The 21128-nt window shown below is 43.5% G+C and overlaps 2 protein-coding genes and 1 non-coding gene across 5 annotated transcripts in view; 2 read left to right on the forward strand and 1 right to left on the reverse strand.

Annotated features, from left to right (window-relative positions):
• Positions 1-3338, reverse strand: part of dbndd1 (dysbindin domain containing 1) — a 27918-nt gene extending 24580 nt beyond the window's left edge. For both annotated transcript variants that reach the window (XM_024001130.2, XM_024001131.2), the window contains exon 1: positions 3008-3338. In XM_024001130.2, coding sequence (XP_023856898.1) covers positions 3008-3038 — 31 coding nt within the window. In that variant the 5' untranslated portion in view covers positions 3039-3338. The remainder of the gene's footprint in view (positions 1-3007) is intronic.
• A 5828-nt stretch (positions 3339-9166) lies between these two features.
• On the forward strand, positions 9167-9239 carry trnav-cac (transfer RNA valine (anticodon CAC)). Its single transcript has one exon. It is a non-coding gene; the product is annotated as a tRNA-Val (tRNA).
• Positions 9240-9402: 163 nt separating this feature from the next.
• Positions 9403-17873, forward strand: gas8 (growth arrest-specific 8). 2 transcript variants are annotated; one of them, XM_024002689.2, is made up of 11 exons: positions 9403-9891; positions 10042-10134; positions 13107-13304; positions 13414-13620; positions 13764-13818; positions 13937-14142; positions 14492-14659; positions 14920-15006; positions 16324-16533; positions 17234-17299; positions 17501-17873. In XM_024002689.2, the coding sequence occupies exons 2-11, from the start codon at positions 10120-10122 to the stop codon at positions 17648-17650; spliced, it is 1362 nt and encodes a 453-aa protein (XP_023858457.1). In that variant the 5' UTR covers positions 9403-9891; positions 10042-10119; the 3' UTR covers positions 17651-17873. The 2 variants fall into 2 exon arrangements, with proteins under 2 accessions (XP_023858457.1, XP_023858456.1); XM_024002688.2 differs by having other exon boundaries at positions 9403-9545.
• The last annotated feature ends 3255 nt before the right edge of the window (positions 17874-21128 follow it).

Raw genomic sequence — 21128 nt, forward strand, 5'->3', positions numbered from 1 at the left:
TTGACTCTTATATAGCCTCACATTGATCTGTATCTATGCCCATTCTATATAGCTGCTCCCACTATATTGACTCTGTATATAGTCTCCACATTGACTCTGTATATAGTCTCCACATTGACTCTAGATATATTAGTCTCCACATTGACTCTGTATATAGTCTCCACATTGACTCTGTATATAGTCTCCACATTGCTCTGTATATATAGCCTCCACATTGACTCTGTATATAGCCTCCACATTGACTCTGTATATAGTCTCCACATTGATCTGATATATAGTCTCCACATTGACTCTCTATATATTCTCCACATTGACTCTGTATATGGCCTCCACATTGACTCTGTATATAGCATATAGCCTCCACATTGACTCTGTATATAGCCTCGCTATTGTTATTTACTGCTGCCTTTAATTACTATTATTCATTTTTGTAGTTGTTTTTTTTACTTATCTATTTTTTACTTAACAACTATTTTTCTTAAACTGCATTGTTGGTTAAGGGCTTGTAAGTAAGCATTGCACTGTAAGGTTCAACACCTGTTATATTCGCGGCAGTGATAAATACAATTTGATTTGATCTCCAGATTCCTCTGAGTCATGCGGCACATTGCCACCTCACTGACTCTGCAGCAACAAGCGTTAGCGCAGAACACAGCAGACAGGGAGGAGAGGGGGATGGAGATAGGTGAGAAAGAAGAGGGAGAGCGGGATGAAGGTGGAGAGGGGGATGGAGATAGGTGAGAAAGAAGAGGGAGAGCGGGATGAAGGTGTGGGTGAAAAGAGGAGAGAGATAGGTGAGAAAGTAGCAGCAGGAGCGTTCTAGAGATTAACATCCTAACTCCCTGCTGGGCTGCCCTCCCCAAGCCCCCTGTTGGACATCATCATCATGCTGTCCCTCAGACTGCACAATCACTGTGGAAACATCCACATCCTTAGGAATGGAGAAGAGCATCTTTGGCACAGATTGTGTGTGTGTGTCACACAGAGAAGGGTGTGGCATTTCAAAGGGTTGGCAAAGCAAGTCACAGACTAAAAATGATGGATTCCCATTTCACCCTGGATACAAGGCTTGCTGTTGGCTATCGATTTATTTTTTGCAGCAAGGGTCCAAACAAGCTGAGAGAATACAGCTCCACTTTCCCTTCTCTATAATGAGGTGGTGATACTATTTACCGTTTGCTGCTTCATTCCCCATGTCTGTTACCCCCCTCTGTATGTCAATCTGCCTCATAGTCACACAATTAATGTTTACGCCAGTGGAGGCTGCTGAGGGGAGGATGGCTCACAATAATGGATGGAACGTAGTGAATGGAATAGCATCAAACACATGGAAACCATGTGTTTGATGTATTTGAAACCATTCCACTCCAGCTATTTCCACAGGCCCATCCTCCCCAATTAAGGTGCCACCAACCTCCTGTGGTTTACGCCTCATATCAATTGCCAAGTGTAGTCGTGTACATGCTTTACATGCATAGACACACACATATAGTATTCAATGAAAGTGTAGTAGGGATTTTCAAGGTGAATAAAAAAGAAGAGCAGTTCCAGATGACGTCAATCAAAATCAATCTGGTTTAATACAACTCCTCCAGAACAGAAGCAGAGAACATATTCTAATCTCACAGCACCAATGTTCCGTAAACACCCACTGAGAGGCTTGTAGGAAGTCACAAAATCAGCTGCTACAGGATCACACAGTGTCACAGAATACAATAACAGTCAGTGTCCTCTGTCCTTGTACCTCCAGTCTGGCGTCAATCACTATCAACAGATATGAGAATAATCCATAACATTCCGTATCAGGTCTAGTGACCATCAACCCATACACAAATGAGCTGACACTACCTCATGCTCCTCTTGACCCAGTGTGCCCTACTGTAAATGCCTACTGACTGAGCACCATCCGTACACAGTGTGTTTAATGGGACATGGTGAACACCACCAGCCAACAGTGAAAGGACTGGAGTGTGCTGTTTGAAAGGCCACTCTTTCAGGCTTCGGCTCACACTGCTCCAAGCAATCACGCATAACTACCTCTGAATCAGGTTCTCTCTCACACACACCCACACACACTGATTGCATTCACCACAATAGTTTAATCAAACTCAACATATCGGTTCAAATCAAATCAATCTTCTTTCAACAGTAATGGCAACAGGAAGTAAGTCTCTCCACACCCTTCTCCCACCATACTGTTATTTCTCTCTTCTAATATCCATCCTTTTTTCCTTAGTCACAGATAACAATCCATCCTACGGGAAAGGATGTTGCTATGATCCGTTATATCAATGTCATTAAGGTATTGTGTCTAATTGATACCATACAAATCATATCTGGTTTATCACATCTTATTAAGTACATTGTGTCAACACAGGTCACTGAAATAGCTCTACACACAACAACATCCTCCATATCTGAAAACAGCAACATCCACATGTGTTCATCTTCCTTCCTTTCCCAACCATGTCATTACATGTAAGCATTCAACACATATTTCATATGCATTTAGTCTAAATATACTAAGAATAGTAGGGATTCATTAACACTTTATATATTCTCCCATTCAGACCTGTAGAAACATCCACCACTATGTTATTTCCATCCTTAATGTTGGCTACGGTTTCCTCTACTCTACAGTATCATCTGCAGTCCACTGATGTGCACTGCAGGTGGGCTAATAGATTAACAGAACCCACTGATAAGATCATTAACTACACTAATATACTAATATACAGTCAAAGCTAGCAGAGTACATGACTTAACGAACATAACCATCTAGGCTGCTAGAGTATATGTCTGGGGTAAAACAGAGCACCTATTCTCAGAAACCAAGTCTGGGCTAACAGAGAATTTAAATGTGACAATAGAGTGAAAGAGGCTGGTATGATAGACTACCATGGAATAGACATAACATAGAGTCAGTCTGGAAGGACATGGTGATGGACAGTCTGGTCTAGGCTGATGGATTCTATGCTAACAGTGAATAACATAAAGCTGCACCTACCTGGGCTCCCTGCCCCTCCCTGTGCCTCCATGCAGCCGAGCCGAGAGTGCCGTGCTGTCTATCACAACAGCATGGGAGTGGGGGAGACAGACTGAGAGAGTGAGATGGAGGGAGAGAGAGAGGTATGCCAGCTACTTCGTATCACACAAGAGGCACAGCATCCGACTTTCCAGCTTCACTCCTTTTTTACTCCTCTGTCGTTCTCTTCCTCACTGCCTGGTGCTCATCCCTGCTCAGTGCTCTCTCACACACTCACCAGCCTGCCCCAATACAGATGTGAGAACACACTGAGTTCACCGCTCTGCTGCCCTGCGCCTGCCTCACAGAGAGAGAGAGAAGAGAGAGAGAGAGAGAGAGAGAGAGAGAGAGAGAGAGAGAGAGAGAGAGAGAGAGAAGAGAGAGAGAGAGAGAGAGAGAGAGAGAGAGAGAAAAGAAAGAGAACACAGCAATGTTCTATAAGCACATTGTGAAAGAGCTCGCGAATGCAGAATACAGAGAGATCTAGAGAGAGAGAGGGAGAAAAAGAGGGGGGATAGTGAGAAAGTGAGAGAGAGCAAGGATGGGCAACACTGGCAGACTGCCCAGATTGAGAGAGAGAGGGGGGGGGGGCTCTAGGAGGGGTGTTGGTGGGGCTTTGGATAAAGGGAAGGGGAGAGTTGGATACACCACATGGGTGGTGAAGTATCACAGTCACTATGAGTGTGAGCGTGTGTGTCTGTGTGTGCCAATGACTGCATATATGAATGGACAAAGTCACTGATCACATGACACCGTGCAATCCTATGTGAAGACTCAATAGCCAAATGAAGTCAGTTAAGATGGCATATCATGGAGACATAACATGCGCAGTTTGAGCTACTCCAGGAAGTGGAGCTACTCCAGCTTGCTCAGTGCTGTCCACTCTAAATGGGCTCCCGAGTGGTGCAGCGGTCTGAGGCACTGCATCTCACTGCTAGAGGTGTCACTGAAGACACCCTGTTTCGAATCCAGGTTGTATCACAACTGTCCCATAGGGCGGCACACAATTGGCCCAGCGTTGTCTGGGTTTTGCTGGTGTAGGCCGTCATTGTAAATAAGAATTTGTTCCTAACTGACTTGCCTAGTTAAATAAAAAATAAAAAAAGGAGAAACTCAAGTTGAAGGCTGACTATGGTACAGCAGGCTGCCATTAGCAATTAAATTATATTTTACCTTCTTCTCAGCAACTAAATTATCCTTATACCTTCTTCTCTGTGTGATTTTAAAGTAATTCAAGTGGTTCAAGGACATACTGTACATCTGGTGTATTAAAGGCAACTATTGATACCATGATTATTTACACAAAGATTCCCATTTTTCTGCAAATGCCTGCAGTACCGCAGTTGGCCTTAAACATCCGCGGCTTCAATGAGAGGGGGCAGTCGTTCTCCACTGGTGTATGCGAATGTGCATACACCTTATTAGGTAAACATCTTAACACTCCAGTTTTAAGCTTTGTCCCACAGAAGCATAAAAATAGGATGATAAGCACAGGACAACAGTACTGAAAATTATTTACTCTAGTAGAGGGACGGGGCAGAGAGAGAGATGGGACTATACCCATTCGCCTTTGGAAATGTGGATACAGATGTAAGATCTTAATTTGATCACCCTGTTGCAGGAGAACTTCCCTGCAATGTAGGAATTATAAAACATTTAGTGTATTTGAGGTTTGAAAAGGCTTCTGAAGTTTGTAATTTCCACTTTGAAATTTCAGACTGGATTTTCCTTTACGAAAACTGTATTAACCCCTACAAAAAGGTACATTTATTATAATCCACATAATAATTCACATTTCCTTTTGCTGCAGGATTATTTTCCTGCTGTAGCTAACTGGCTCAAATTAATATCCTACAACAGTACATCACTCTCTAACATACAGTACCTTTCAAAAGTTTGGACACATCTACTCATTACTCATCCCATCTGGTTTGTGCTTAGTGGGACTATCATTTGTTTTTCAACAGGACAATGACCCAACACAGCTCCAGGCTGTGTAAGTGCTATTTGACCAAGAAGGAGAGTGATGGAGTGCTGCATCAGATGACCTGGTCTCCACAAATCACCCGACGTCAACCCAATTCAGATGGTTTGGGATGAGTTGGACCGCAGAGTGAAGGAAAAGCAGCCAACAAGTGCTCAGTATATGTGGGAACTCCTTCAAGACTGTTGGAAAAGCATTCCAGGTGAAGCTGGTTGAGAGAATGCCAAGAATGTGCAAAGGGTGGCTACTTTGGACCCGTGTGGCTCAGTTGGTAGAGCATGGCGCTTGCAACGCCAGGGTTGTGGGTTCATTCCCCACGGGGGGACCAGGATGAATATGTATGAACTTTCCAATTTGTAAGTCGCTCTGGATAAGAGCGTCAGCTAAATGACTTAAATGTAAATGTACTTTGAAAAATCTCAAATTTAACACTTTTTGGGTTACTGCATGATTCCATGTGTTATTTTATAGTTTTGATATTTCCACTACTATTCTACAATGTAGAAAATAGTAAAAATAAAGAACAACCCTTGTATGAGTAGGTGTGTCCAAACTTTTGACTAGTACTGTAGGTGCAGGAGACAAAACATGGATGGACACACGAGTTTGGTCTGTGTGTGTGTGTCAAATCAAATCAAATCAGATTTGTCAATTGCTTCGTAAAAAACAGGTGTAGACTAACAGTGATATGCTTATTTCCCAACAGAAAAATATAACAATTCTAGAAAAATTATGGATTAAAAACGAGGAATAAATACATAATGAGTAACGATATCTTGGCTATATACACAGCGTATCAGTGCCAAGCCATTGTGCAGGGGTACGAGGTAATTGAGGTAGATACAGTATATACATATAGGTAAGGGTAAAGTTACAAGGCAACAAGATAAATAATAAGCAGTAGCAGCAGAGTATGTGAGTCAAAACCGTTAGTGCAAAAGGGTGTCAATGCAGATAGTCCGGATAGCCATTTGGGTAACTATTTATGAGTCTTATGGTTTGGGGGTAGAAGCTTTTAAGGGTCCTGTTGGTTCCAGATTTTGTACCGGTACCGATTGCCATGCTGTAGCAGAGAGAACAGTCTATGACTTGGGTGGCTGGTCCTCGACAATTTTTAGGGCCTTCCTCTGACACCGCCTGGTATACAGGTCCTGGATGGCAGGGAGTTCAGCGTCAGTGATGTACTGGACTATACGCACTACCCTTTGTAGCGCCCTGCGGTTGGATTCCAGGCAATTGCCATACCAAGCGGTGATGCAACCAGACAAGATGCTCTCAATTGTGCAGCTGTAGAACCTTTTGAGGATCTGAGGGCCCATGCCAAATATTTTCAGCCTCTTGAGGGTGCCTTCTTCACGACTGTGTTGGTGTGTGTGGACCATGTTAATTTCTTAGTGATGTGGACACCGAGGAACTTAAAGCTCTCAAACCGCTCCACTACAGCCCCGTCGATGCGGATTAGGGTGTGCTCAGCCCTCCATTTCCTGTAGTCCACAATCAGCTCCTTTGTCTTGCTGACGTTGAGGGAGAGGTTGTTCTCCTGGCACCACACCACCAGGTCACTGACCTCCTCCCTATAGGCAGTCTCATTGTCTGTGATCAGGCCTACCACCACCATGTCATCAGAAAACTTAATAATGGTGTTGGAGTCGTGTGCGGCCACGCAGTTGTGGGTGAACAGGAAGTACAGGAGGGGTATAAGCACGCACCCCTGAAGGGCCCCATGTTGAAGGTCAGTGTGGTAGATGTGTTGTTACCTACACTCACTACCTGGGGGCGCACGTCAGAAAGTCCAGGATCCAGTTGCAGAGGGAGGTGTTCAGTCCCAGGGTCCTGGGCTTAGTGATGAGCTTGGAGGGCACTATGGTGTTGAATTGAATGAACAGCATTCTCACATAGATTGAAGTTGCCAGGGATAATAGAAGGGTGCCAGAGGAGATTGCTGACATTTTTACGGGCTCCTAACCAATTGTGCTATTTTGCGTGTTTTTTCGCATTGTTTATTACTTATTTTGTACATAATGTTTCTGCCACCATTTCTTATGACCGAAAAGAGCTTCTAGATATCAGAACAGCGATTACTCACCTCGAACTGGACAAAGATTTTTTCTTTAACGCAGGTCTGGGTGCCTTGTGAGAATTCGTCGGTGAGTGTGTAATAGTGGTGGTATGTAATAGTGGTATATAGGTAGAGGGTTAGTTGGTGGTGCAATTTTTTCCTTTTCACCTCTTCCTTTTTATTTTTTGAAAAAATGTAATGGGATTGACCACACACAACACATGCATAAACTAAATGTGCGAATGCCATGATACCAAAGAAGAAGAAGAAAGTGAGGTAGGTAAATGCAAGGAGTAGCTTTAATGCTTCTATAGGAAGTATTAAAATAAAACGTGTTTGCTTCAAATGAAGATGTTTATAACAGATGAAGATATTGTCAGAGAGTTTTGCTTTTTAATGTTACCAGAACAAAAAAAGACCATACTTTTGGGGATTTTCTCAAAATGTAATCCATAGAAGGGTCCTTTGGATGAAGGATTGTTGACATATATTTGACAATTGTATTTTAAAGCATAATTGAGGAATAAATGATTGAAGTTGGAACATTTGTGACATTGGCTGCATTTACACAGGAAGCCCAATTCTGATATTTTTTCTACTAATAGGTCTTTTGACATATCACATCAGATCTTTTCACATCATATTTTTTTAAGAGTTGATATGATTGGTTAAAATACCAATTACAGAAAAAAAACATATTGTCATTTTGGCCTTACCCAGGCCTCCTTTAAGACCATAACGTTTCATCTGTAGGTCCTACAAAGCAAAAATGTTAGTCATATGAAGCTTTACCGCTTGCTCTGTAATATGAGTAGTATTTTGACTTCAATAAAAAAATAATTGAGGAATATAGTCAAATAAAAACAAATATTGAAAATATAACATTTTATTTATGTCTGTCTGTAATAGAGCCCTTTTGTGGGGAAAAACTGATTGACTGTGCCTGGCTCCCCAGTGGGTGGGCCTGACTGCCAAGTGGGTGGGCCTATGAGTGATTTCCTTATATTTTTCTAACCATTTCCATTTTATTATTGTTTTTTGAACTTCTAACGGAAGGAAGATTAATCAAAGAGTCCAAATCTAATGTCATCATCAGATCCCTCTTTCTCTTCCGCAGCAGCAGGAGAAACGCCAGCTGCAGCAGACCCAGCAGCAGCAGGAGCTGCCACAGCGCCGCCTGCTGGCACGGAGGACACTTTAGAGCGCAGAGTTCATGACTTCATTGATGTCTTTCCCATTAAATTCATTGACAATCTTGTCTAGGCGCTCAACTCCGGCCTCGATTCCTACACTCCCCAAAATGGTCTTGATATCCTTGGAGGAGGGGCTGGTGTTGCCACCGAGCACAGGCAGGAGGTAAGCGGACACGTAACGCATTTTTAAGTCTAAACAGACACGAAACGTCGGTCACGCTGAATTTTCCGGAAGAGAAAGAGCCCTTATATGAACTGTAACTCACCAAAATCTTTGACATTGTTGCGTTTATATTTTTGTTCAGTATAATATACCCTCCTTTTACTTGTATCATTGCACGTCCTGCAAACCACCAGCAGAGGGCGATCATTTTGAATCCATCATCACATTTTCTCTGCTTACAAATTGGATCATAACTCTAAAAGTAGCTGCGATCCCACCCTGGAAGTCGATGTTGAAAATATAGCTAAAGTTCAAACATTTGTCATGTTGATTAAAAAAGTGATATTTTAGCTCCCATCATCATGCCAATGAAAACCTAATTTGTTAGAATTATTTTAGTTAGAATTTACATTGAAAACTGAATTTACTATAGTCCATAGAATAGCTTGAGAAGGAGAGGTGAAGCGAGAGAGTTAGCTATCTCAAAATAATCTGTGCAAAATAAACCCAATGCGTTTCTATGGGCTATGGGTTTGACTCGCATTATCAGGGCGGATACATGAGCACGTCGTCATTATATACAGATTTCTGATATACTTCAATCAGTCCATGGGTGCATCTCAAAGTATATTTTCTTGATTCCTCACATCCTCTCTTCATGTCTCTTTCTCAAAAACAATTAGATGAGAAAAGAAGACAGGAGTAACCATGAAAGGGTATTCAGCTGACAAAAATATTATCGGTTTCCGTAGTGTAGTGGTTATCACGTTCGCCTCACACGCGAAAGGTCCCCGGTTCGAAACCGGGCGGAAACATTTATTTTGTTGGAATGCATATCGGTACACAAAAGTTGTTTAATTTCTTCGGCAAATGTTACATTAAATGATAATCTAAAACATAGTGAACGTGCACTCTTGAGAGATATTACAAAAGTGGCCAAACGAAAAGTTTAGTTACAGAGCAGTCTCGCGAGATATTCATCGACGTTGCCATGACGACACTGTTGTCGTTTGAGCTATCACAGATTAATGTGTTTAGCTAGGCAGCGTGCTAGCTGTTTACTTTTTCAAAGATAGTCCCTTTTCAGCTATATCTGTGCGTGGTAGCAGTATTTCAGAATGGTACGTACGTGTATTATCTTTTCAACAATATAATAAAGCGTTACAGTTAGACTCACTGCAGTGTGGCCACGTTAGCGTCTAGCTAACTTACGTTAGCTAGCTACTAGTACTGTAATGTTCATCTAGCTTCATGAATACATGCAATGTCTGCATTGTAGCTAGCTAACGTAAACATACTAAACTCCACGCAATGGTAAAGGAAGTTTAGAATTAACTTCACCGCGGAGTGGAGCCGAGACCAGTCGGTGGTTGTATTTGATTAAGTTTTATTGAAAAAGTATTGTAACGACAGTTATAGTATGTATTTCAGCAAACAAAGGCACGACACTTCTGAGGAAAAACAAAGGTGGGCGTTTAATTTTTGAGCTAACGTTACTGTTAACGTTATTGACCTTGGGCGAATCGATGTAACGTTAGCTAGCTATGAGTTTAATCCGCTACCTTTTATCTAGCTCGGTAGTTAGAAGTAACATTTTTAGATGTTGTTGCATTACAGCCACCCAAAAAGAAGGCTGCAGCCAAGTCTGCCAAAGGGAAGACACCCACAGTAGTAGATGGCCTTTCCACGGAGGAGATGTCGAAGGAGCAGGTAGGTGTTATTTCATGCACCTCTACACATTAGCTACACTCTGATGCTCCATTACTAGGTCAGTGATAGCTAACTGTGCAAACATACATTGTGCAAACAAGTACTGTACTAGCTACTGAGCAACTATAGCAAATCAAATGTTATTTGTCACATGCGCCGAATACAACAGGTGTAGACCTTGCAGTGAAACGCTTACTTACAAGCCCTTAACCAACAATGCAGTTTAAGAAGAAGAAAAAAAGTAAGAGATAAGAATAACAAATTATTAAAGAGCAGCAGTAAATAACAATAGCGGAGCTATATACAGAGGGTACCGGTACAGAGTCAATGTGTCAATGTGCGGGGGCACCGGTGTCGAGGTAATTGAGGTAATATGTACATGTAGGTAGAGTTATTAAGTGACTATGCATAGATAATAACAGAGAGTAGCAGCAGCATAGAGGGGGGGGGGGGCAATGCAAATAGTCTGGGTAGCCATTTGATTAGCTGTTTAGGGGTCTTATGGCTTGGGGTAGAAGCTGTTTAGAAGCCTCTTGGACCTAGATTTGGCACGCCAGTACAGCTTGCCGTGTGGTAGCAGTGAGAAGAGTCTATGGCTAGGGTGGCTGGAGTCTGACAACTTTTAGGGCCTTCCTCTGACACCGCTTGGTGTAGAGGCCCTGGATGGCAGGACGCTTGGCCCCGGTGATGTACTGGGCTGTACGCACTACACTCTGTAGTGCCTTGTGGTCGGAGGCCGAGCAGTTGCCATACCAGTTGCCATGCAACCCGTCGGGATGCTCTCGATGGTGCAGCTGTAAAACGTTTTGAGGATCTGAGGACCCATGCCAAATCTTTTCAGTCTCCTGAGGGGGAATAGGTTTTGTCGTGCCCCCTTGTACCATGTTAGTTTGTTGTTGATGTGGACGCCAAGGAACTTGAAGCTCTCAACCTACTCCACTACAGCCCCGTCGATGAGAATGGGGGCGTGTTCAGTCCTCCTTTTCCTGTAGTCCACAATCATCTCCTTTGTCTTGATCACGTTGAGGGGGAGGTTGCTGTCCTTGCACCACACGGTCAGGTCTCTGACCTCCTTCCTATAGGCTGTCTCATTGTTGTCGGTGATCAGGCCTACCACTCTTGTCATCAGCAAACTTAATAATGGTGTTGGAGCCGTGCCTGGCTGTGCAGTCATGAGTGAACAGGAAGTATAGGAGGGAACTGAGCACGCACCCCTGAGTGGCCCCCGGGTTGAGGATCAGCGTGGTAGATGTGTTGTTACCTATCCTTACCACCTGGGGGCGGCCCGTCAGGAAGTCCAGGATCCAGTTGCAGACTGAGGTGTTTAGTCCCAGGATCCTTAGCTTAGTGATGAGCTTTGAGGGCACTATGGTGTTGAACGATGAGCTGTAGTCAATGAATAGCATTCTCACATAGGTGTTCCTTTTGTCCAGGTGGGAAAGGGCAGTGTGGAGTGGAATAGAGATTGCATCATCTGTGGATCTGGTGGTGCGGTATGCAAATTGGAGTGGGTCTAGGGTTTCTGGGATGATGGTGTTGATGTGAGCCATGACCAACCTTTCAAAGCCTTTCATGGCTACAGACGTGAGTGCTACAGGTCGGTAGTCATTTAGGCAGGTTACCTTAGTGTTCTTGGGCACAGGGATTATGGTGGTCTGCTTGAAACATGTCAGACAGGGAGAGGTTGAAAATGTCAGTGAAGACACTTGCCAGTTGGTCAGTGCATGCTCGGGGTACACGTCCTGGAAATCAGTCAGGCCCTGCGGCCTTGTGAATGTTGACCTGTTTAAAGGTCTTACTCACATCAGCTGCGGAGAACGTGATCACACAGTCAACCCGAAACAGCTGATGCTCTCATGCATGTTTCAGTGTTACTTGCCTTGAAGCGAGCATAGAAGTGATTTAGCTTGTCTGGTAGGCTTGTGTCACTGGGCAGTTCTCGGCTTCCCTTTGTAGTCTGTAATAGTTTGCAAGCCCTGCCACATCCAACGAGTGTCGGAGCCGGTGTAATACGATTCGATCTTAGTCCTATATTGATGCTTTGCCTGTTTAATGGTTCATCGGAGGGCATAGCGGGATTTCTTATAAGCTTCTGGGTTAGAGTCCCGCTCCTTGAAAGCGGCAGCTCTACCCTTTAGCTCAGTGCGAATGTTGCTCGTAATCCATGGCTTCTGGTTGGGGTATGTACGTACAGTCACTGTGGGGACGACGTCCTCGATGCACTTATTGATAAAGCCAGTGACTGATGTGGTGTACTCCTTAATGCCATCGGAAGAATCCCAGAACATATTCCAGTCTGTGGTAGCAAAACAGTCCTGTAGTTTAGCATCTGCTTCATATGTCCACTTTTTTATAGACAGTCACTGGTGCTTCCTGCTTTAATTGTTGCTTGTAAGCAGGAATCAGGAGGATAGAGTTATAGCCAGATTTGCCAAATGGAGGGTAATGGAGAGCTTTGTATGCATTTCTGTGTGTGGAGTAAAGGTGGTCTAGAATTTTGTTCCCTCTGGTTGCACATTTAACATGCTGATAGAAATTAGGTAAAACTGATTTAAGTTTCCCTGCATTAAAGTCCCCGGCCACTAGGAGCACCGCCTCTGGATGAACGTTTTCCTGTTTGCTTATGGCGGAATACAGCTCATTGAGTCCCGTTTTAGTGCCAGCATCGGTCTGTGGTGGTATGTAGACAGCTACGAGAAATACAGATGAAAACTCTCTAGGTAGATAGTGTGGTCTACAGCTTATCATTAGATACTCTACCTCATGCGAGCAAAACCTTGAGACTTCCTTAGATATCTTGCACCAGCTATTGTTTACATATATGCATAGGCCCCCGCCCCGTGTCTTACCAGAGGCTGCTGTTCTGTCCTGTTGATAGAGTGTATCAAATAAACAATTTGCTTGATAATCCATGGGTTATGCTGCATAGCATATATTTATCTGAATCTACATGATGATGTTCTCTGTGTTAGCTGGAGGAGCACATTGTGCGGCTGCGGGAGGAGCTGGACAGGGAGAGGGAGGAGAGGAACTACTTCCAGCTGGAGAGGGACAAGATCCACACCTTCTGGGAGATCACCAAGAGACACCTGGACGAGAGGAAGGCAGACCTGAGGAACAGAGACCGGGAGATGGAAGAGGCTGAGGAGCGCCACCAAGTAGAGATCAAGGTATAACACACACACATCTACACACACATACAGTAGCAGACACACAAACACTGTTTAACCACATTAGAATAGTTATCAGGGTCCTTACTGTTACTGTTCTGTTCCTCAGGTGTACAAGCAGAAAGTGAAGCATCTGCTGTATGAGCACCAGAACAGCATCTCAGAGCTGAAGGGAGAGGGAGTGGTCTCTAACAAGCTGATGCAGAACGAGCACGCCGAGCTGGAGAACGAGCTCTGCAAGGGCATGCGCACCCTCAAAGTGGACTTTAAGGAGCAGGAGCTCTCCAACGAGAACCTCATCAAGGGCCTCAAACTGGTGCATGGCGTCCTCGCTCTCTCTGTCAATATGAGCTTCTCACCACCCAGATCAAAGTTGTGCCTTTTTATCACATTTGCTTTCCACACACGTCTAGGTGACATTGCATTGATTGTCAATTCTTTCAATTTCTGTTTCAACAGAAAAACGACCAGGAAATTACCAAAACGAGAAATGACTTTGAGAGACAAGTGCAAGGTGATTATAGCTGTGCCTGTGTTGTCGTTAAACTGTACTCACATGCGTACATATACCCAAATTATGAACCATAGCCATCTCTCTCTGTCTATTGCCATTTGTCTGACCTGCTGAGTAGAAATTGAGGCCAAGTATGAGAAGAAGATGCAGATGCTGCGTCAGGAGCAGGACCTGAGGAGGAAGACAGAGATCCACGAGATCGAGGAGAGGAAGAACAGCCAGATCAACACGCTGATGAAGAACCACGAGAAGGCTTTCAGCGACATCAAGAACTACTACAACGACATCACCCTCAACAACCTGGCCCTCATCAACTCACTCAAGGTTAGCAATACCACAACAATATCAGCTAATGACCAAGGTATTTGTTCTGCTCAATAACAATAACCTATGCCCAATCAACTGACTGAGGATTAGAAATTCCTCAACGTACAGTATCATCAAACCTAACCTAGGCCTCATCAACTCACAACTTACTTGTGTATTACAAGACGATAACAGAGAGGTGTATGATTACTGATAGGTCCTGATCTTTAGCAGAAGGGTTCACTGTGTGGTGTGCCTGACACAGTGGCCAGGGTTTAGAGCCCTGGAGGGCAAACTGTTACACTGACACATCAATCCAATACAAGCTAGTAACGAGTTGTTTACATGGCCTGTGTGTGTCTGTCAGGAGCAAATGGAGGAGATGAAGAGGAAGGAGGAGCGTCTGGAGAAGGACATGGCAGAGGTGCTGCTGCAGAACAAGCGCCTGACGGAGCCCCTGCAGAGGGCCAAGGAGGAGGTGACCGAGCTGCAGAAACAACTGGCCAACTACGAGAAGGACAAGACCTCACTGGCGGTGGGTTACACACACAAACACAGAATAGAATACATGATATCTGGTTATATGGTCATTATACAGAAGATTTATAGCAAAAAGCAACAATGTAGCAGTATGACAGATATGCATAACAAATATTCATATAGCAACATGGAAAAGTAAAATTCTCTCAAATGTTCTATAATGAATGGTTTGTGTTGGGTGTATCTGAGAGTGAATAGAAATGTAGTAGGGTACTTGGTGAAAGTAAACAGGAGTGATGGTGCCTTTCTTGACAGGGGGCCAAAGCACATTTGAAGGTCGCAGACAAGGAGATGAAAGACCTGAAGTGGGAACACGAAGTGCTGGAACAGAGGTTTAGTAAGGTGAGAAGCTACAATTACACACACACACACACACACACACGTCCAAGCGTGCACTCACACACACATGCACACAAACTCTGGTTTGTCATGACAAAGGCTTTTGTCCTCACATGTTGCATAAATTGTTGTCACTTGATTGAATCAAATCAAATGTTATTTGTCACAAGCGCCGAATACAACAGGTGTAGTAGACCTTACAGTGAAATGCGTACTTACAAGCCCTTAACCAACAATGCTTTAAGAAGTTAAGAAAAAAACAAGTTAAGTAAAAAAAAAAGAGATAAGTAGAAAATAGAAAATAAAAGTCACAAATAATTAAACAGCAGCAGTAAAATAACAAGTGAGGCTATATACAGGGGTTGCCGGTACAGATTCAATATGTAGGGGCACCGGTTAGTTGATGTAATATGTACATTTATATAGAGTTAAAGTGACTATGCATAGATTATAAGTAGAGAGTAGCAGCAGCGTAAAAGAGGGGTCTGGGTAGCCCTTTGATTAGCTGTTCAGGAGTCTTATGGCTTGGGGGTAGAAGCTGTTAAGAAGACTTTTGGACCTCAACTTGGCGCTCCGGTACCGCTTGCCGTGCGGTAGCAGAGAGAACAGTCTATGACTAAGGTGGCTGGTCTATGACAATTTTTAGGGCCTTCCTCTGACACCGCCTGATAAAGAGGTCCTGGATGGCAGGAAGCTTGGCCCCAGTGATGTACTGGGCCGTACGCACTATCCTCTGTAGTGCTTTGCGGTCGGAGGCCGAGCAGTTGCCATACCAGGCAGTGATGCAACCAGTCAGGTTGCTCTCGATGGTGCAGCTGTAGAACATTTTGAGGATCTGAGGACCCATGCAAAACAACAGAAAGTTTAGCCTTTTCAAATTTGATACAGAGAAGAATCTGAGAAACTCTCATGAACACAGTGCCAATTATTAAGGGTTAGAACTGAAAAGGTGTCGACACTGAAATCTGTGTTCCAATCTAAGAAAAAAAAGAGTTTTTGGACCATTGTTTCCTTTGACGTGATTACAGAGGAGTTCAAGGATGAGTCCTTCTGCCCTTTTACCCTGTGTACAGGAGACCACAGCACAAACTAACTACACAGACCGTTTATTAGGTTGACTAAAAACCTCCTAGTAACTGAACACTTTTCACCCATACAATGGCTACTATTGAAGGACAGTCCCTTGGCCTCTGTTATGCACTCACACACCCAAAAAAGGGAACTGAATTGAATCAAATGTAATTCTATCAAATTGATCCATGCTTAACTGATCTGTGTTTCTAACTGAGCTGAGCCAATCCTTTTGTCTGTGTGGTGCAGGTCCAGGTGGAGCGTGATGACCTGTATAAGAAGTTCACCCAGGCCATCCAGGAGGTGCAGCAGAAGAGTGGCTTTAAGAACCTCCTGTTGGAGAGGAAACTGGGGGCTCTGACCAACACCCTGGAGAAGAAGGAGGCTCAGCTCAACGAGGTGCTGTCTGCCTCCAACTTGGACCACACCGCCCTCGGCGTGGTCACACGCAAACTGGAGGTATGCTACCCTCCCTGTGCTACCTAACCCTAACCCTAGCTTCATGTCCACATCCTGGTTCAGCCCTAACTCTCAACCACAACCCTAACTGTAGCTTTATGTCCACATCCTGGTTCAGCCCTAACTCTCAACCACAACTCCTAACTGTAGATTTATGTCCCATCCTGGTTCACCGACCCTTCATCTCACACAACCCTAACTGTAGCTTTATGTCCACATCCTGGTTCAGCCCTAACTCTCAACCACAACCCTAACTGTAGCTTTATGTCCACATCCTGGTTCAGCCTTAACCCAAACCACCCTGACTACGCAAGACTACACAGCTCCATCATACCAAAGAAGCTACACTAGTACCCTACTCTCTTGTGTTGAGCTAACAGAGTTGTGAAAACAACTAGCACCACACCTCATCATACCTGCTTTGTGGTGGATACTGGATACAAGCCAAGTTGTCATTCAAGATTAAAACAGAGAAGTGTTCTTAACAGAAAACTGTGATCTTCATTCCATCGTKYGASTATGTTTKCTGTTGCTAAGTCCTTGCKATCAGGTTTCTCTACYCTACTGTCCTAGAAGCTGATTMTCMWRTGGCTTCAACCACATCAAATTGCAAACCTTGCCTGTGAGCGTAGTTATACTGGTGGAAGCTTACGGTAGACTATTCTGCAGCCAAACAACTCTATTTGTTTTTTCCTTGCAGGAAGTTTTGGACTCCAAGAACATTGCGATCAAAGACTTGCAGTATGAGTTGGCGCGGGTTTGTAAGGTGAGAATGTTGGCTGAATACAATGCCTTTTGGGTCTGAACCCTATTTAGTTTTGTACATTAAGCGGAAAACAACAGTATTATAACTATGTAATAGAATAACTAACCAATCCAAAATCAATACATTCTCATCATTATAGGCAAAAGTGATAATATACTGTTACTCTCAATAAATATTTTAACATCTCTGTCTGATGGGCAGGCCCATAATGACCTGCTGAAAACCTATGAGGCCAAGCTGCAGGCCTTTGGGATCCCTATGGAGGAGCTGGGCTTCAAGCCCCTGGAGAGCAGTGTGGCTGGACACTCCCTGGGCCAGGGCCCTGCAGGCCTGGTGTCTGCCCCCACATGAGGCCCCCAGGTTGGGCTCAGAGACACAAACACTCCCCTCACCCACACAGACTATCACTTACTGCAGTGCTAATGTGACTCTTCTTTCTATCTCACTCTCTCTTTATTGTAACGTTTGATAGAAATACTACTGAAGATCAACAGCAACTCTCTGTTTGCGAAGATGAACTGGTCTTTTTCCACTACACTGTAAACATTTCCAAATAAACATATTTTTAAAAGTATCTCAGCTGCTGTATGTGTATATACTCACACATGGTGGAGGAACAACAATATGTATGTTTTATGCCGAGATGAGATCCATGTTTGTTTGTTCAGTCATCTCACTAAATCTGAAGGGCAGGCAAAAACCTATAACATAGACACCAGGGTAGATCAGCATATCATCAGGACTATCAAATCCCAACTCAAACAGGATTTCCTGAGTCTCACTGCCAACAAAGTTATTTTTCTGAGGAGCCTGCTATAGAGAGCAATAGTAATGGCGTATTTTTGTAGGCACTAATTCCAGCATGGTGCGTTGAGCGAAGCCTATGGGAAAATGAATGGAGTTTTTGCAGGGTTTTTGAATGAATGCCAAAAATAAGGGCTGTGGTAAACACAGGCTTAGGAGATCTTATATATTTTGTTCTACAAGATAATCATCATCAGCTAACATCACTTTTGTGAATTTTGAAGCATTTATGTAATAAAATTTAAAAAACAACACCCAACGGCTTCTTAATTCATAAAGGTCACGTTAACTGACTGATATCTCATAGAACAAAACGTATWAGCACTCTATCTCAAGAAAGAAAGTTAAATCAAGCTACTTTTAAAGCTCGGACTCTGGTGATCCTTCTACATTTTTGGAAAACAGTAAATGGACTAAAGCGCACAAATTCATCTTCCTTGCCTAAGCAAGTTCTGTCTGACACTGGCATCATAACTGAGAAGAATAGGATAAGTGATGCTTTAATCATTTTATCTCGGCAGGCTTTTTATTTGAGAAAAACAGTGATTGACCCTGGTCAGTCAATCAACTGCTCTTCCCTCTGCCAGTCTCCAGCTGACTCGATGGTTAACCAGTCAACTTCAAGTGAATCTTTGTTTTAATTTCAACAATTTACTATTTGTGATGTGCTAGATGCCTTGCTTAAGATTAATGTAAAAAAAAATCCACTAGGGCTGGTATGCTTGATGAATTTTTGCTGGAGCTCTCTGCCCCCCTGTTACTGAATCATTAACCCATATGTTTTACCTGAATGTATAGCCCGTTTGTGTGGTATTAGGTAATATGTTAATATTAACTCTGCTGTTGTTATTATTGTACTATTAATAACATAACAATAATACCTGGTTATAAGATACAGTCCTTACCCTTTGTGCTATTGCAGTTCTGTTCCATTTTTATTTACTCTCGTCCCTCATTTGATATGCATACATTCATCCTGCTCTATTCATTGCATTCCATGTGTACATTCATTGTCTCTCTGTTTCTGTACCTTTACAGAACCATACCCATGTACATACCCATGTTCATCTTCTCCTGTGTGTGATTAAAGTTATTGTGTGTGATTAAAGTTCCTGCTTTGTTCCCCTCTAACCAGGGGCGGTGTCAGTGAGTTTCAAACCAGTAAATATGTAGAGCCGGGTCGCTCTCTTTCATGGTCCTTTGACTCGCCGGATTTGTGACTTTTGCTGACAATACTACAATATGGTGGCCCACAGAGACTACACAGGGTACTTTCCGCACTGCCCACCTGCAGTCCAGTGGAGTATGGTTCCGGGGTATCCAGTGGACGACTACCATTTGGATTATACCTTCTCTCTGGAGACTATGGAAACCCCCCGCCTGCCGACGGTGCAACATGGACCCTATGTCCTCTCTCCTCCACCTGTAAGATGCTACTCAGCATCATGTGGGGCCGCATCCCCGGCAACCCAGCGCATGGATTTGTCTTCTGCTTTCGAGTCCCGGGGGTTGCAGCACCGTAGACATCGCTGGATATGTCGTATGGTGTGCAGGAGGCCCATTTTTCCAGTGTTGAACAGAATATACAGAGTCTTCTTAGCATTATGTAAGGGGTTGTCTCTTCGGAACCAGCACCGTTGCCAGATATTTATATATATATATTGTTTTACCTTTATTTAACTAGGCAAGTCAGTTAAGAACAAATTCTTATTTACAATGACGGCCTACCAAAAGGCAAAAGGCCTCCTGTGGGACGGGGGCCTGGCATTAAAAATATAATAGAAATACAATATAAATAAAGGACAAAACACACATCACAACAAGAGACAAGACAACACTTCATAAAGAGAGACCTAAGACAACAACATAGCAAGGCAGCCACACATGACAATGCATCATGCTAACAACACAACATAACAACGAGAGACAACACAACACTACATAAAGAGAGACCTAAGACAACATAGCATGGCAGCAACACAACATAACAAAAACATGGTAGCTACACAACATGGTAGCAGAAAACATGGTACAAACATTATTGGGCACATACAACAGCACAAAGGGCAATAAGGTAGAGACAACAATACATCACACAAAGCAGCCACAACTCAGTAAGAGTGTCCATGATTAAGTGTTTGAATGAAGAGATTGAGATAAAACTGTTCAGTTTGAGTGTTTGTTGCAGCTCGTTCCAGTCGTTAGCTGCAACGAACTGAAAAGAGGAGCGATCCAGGGATGTGTGTGCTTTGGGGACTTTTAACAGACTGTGACTGGGAGAACGGGTGTTGTATGTGGAGAATGAGGGCTGCAGTAGATATCTCAGATAGGGGGGAGTGAGCCCTAAAAGGGTTTTATATTTAAGCATCAACCAGTGGGTCTTGTGACGGGTATACAGAGATGACCAGTTTACAGAGGAGTATAGAGTGCAGTGATGTGTCCTATAAGGAGCATTGGTGGCAAATCTGATGGCCGAATGGTAAAGAACATCTAGCCGCTCGAGACCACCCTTACTTGCCGATCTATAAATTATGTCTCCGTAATCTAGCATGGGTAGGACGGTCATCTGAATCAGGGTTAGTTTTGCAGCAGGGGTGAAAGAGGAGCGATTACGATAGAGGAAACCAAGTCTAGATTTAACTTTAGCCTGCGGCTTTGATATGTGCTGAGAGAAGGACAGTGCACCATCTCGCCATACTCCAAAGTACTTGTATGAGGTGACTACCTCAAGCTCTAAACCCTCAGATGTAGTAATAGCACCTATGGGAAGAGGGGCATTCTTCTTACCAAACCACATGACCTTTGTTTTGGAGGTGTTCAGAACAAGGTTAAGGGTAGAGAAAGCTTGTTGGACACTAAGAAAGCTTTGTTGTAGAGCATTTAACACAACATCTGGGGAGGGGCCAGCTGACTCTAATACTGTATCATCTGCATACAAATGGATGAGACAGCTTCCTACTGCTTGAGCTATGTTGTTGATGTAGATTGAGAAGTGCGTGAGCCTAGGATCGAGCCTTGGGGTACT

Source organism: Salvelinus sp. IW2-2015, linkage group LG15, assembly GCF_002910315.2.
Source record: "Salvelinus sp. IW2-2015 linkage group LG15, ASM291031v2, whole genome shotgun sequence".
Classification (NCBI taxonomy): Eukaryota; Metazoa; Chordata; class Actinopteri; order Salmoniformes; family Salmonidae; genus Salvelinus; species Salvelinus sp. IW2-2015.

Coding starts and splice junctions, on each gene's coding strand:
- gas8 (XM_024002688.2), top strand. Junction 13,621..13,763: donor TCATCAAGGGCCTCAAACTG/GTGCATGGCGTC, acceptor CTGTTTCAACAG/AAAAACGACCAGGAAATTAC. Junction 17,300..17,500: donor AGTTGGCGCGGGTTTGTAAG/GTGAGAATGTTG, acceptor TCTGATGGGCAG/GCCCATAATGACCTGCTGAA.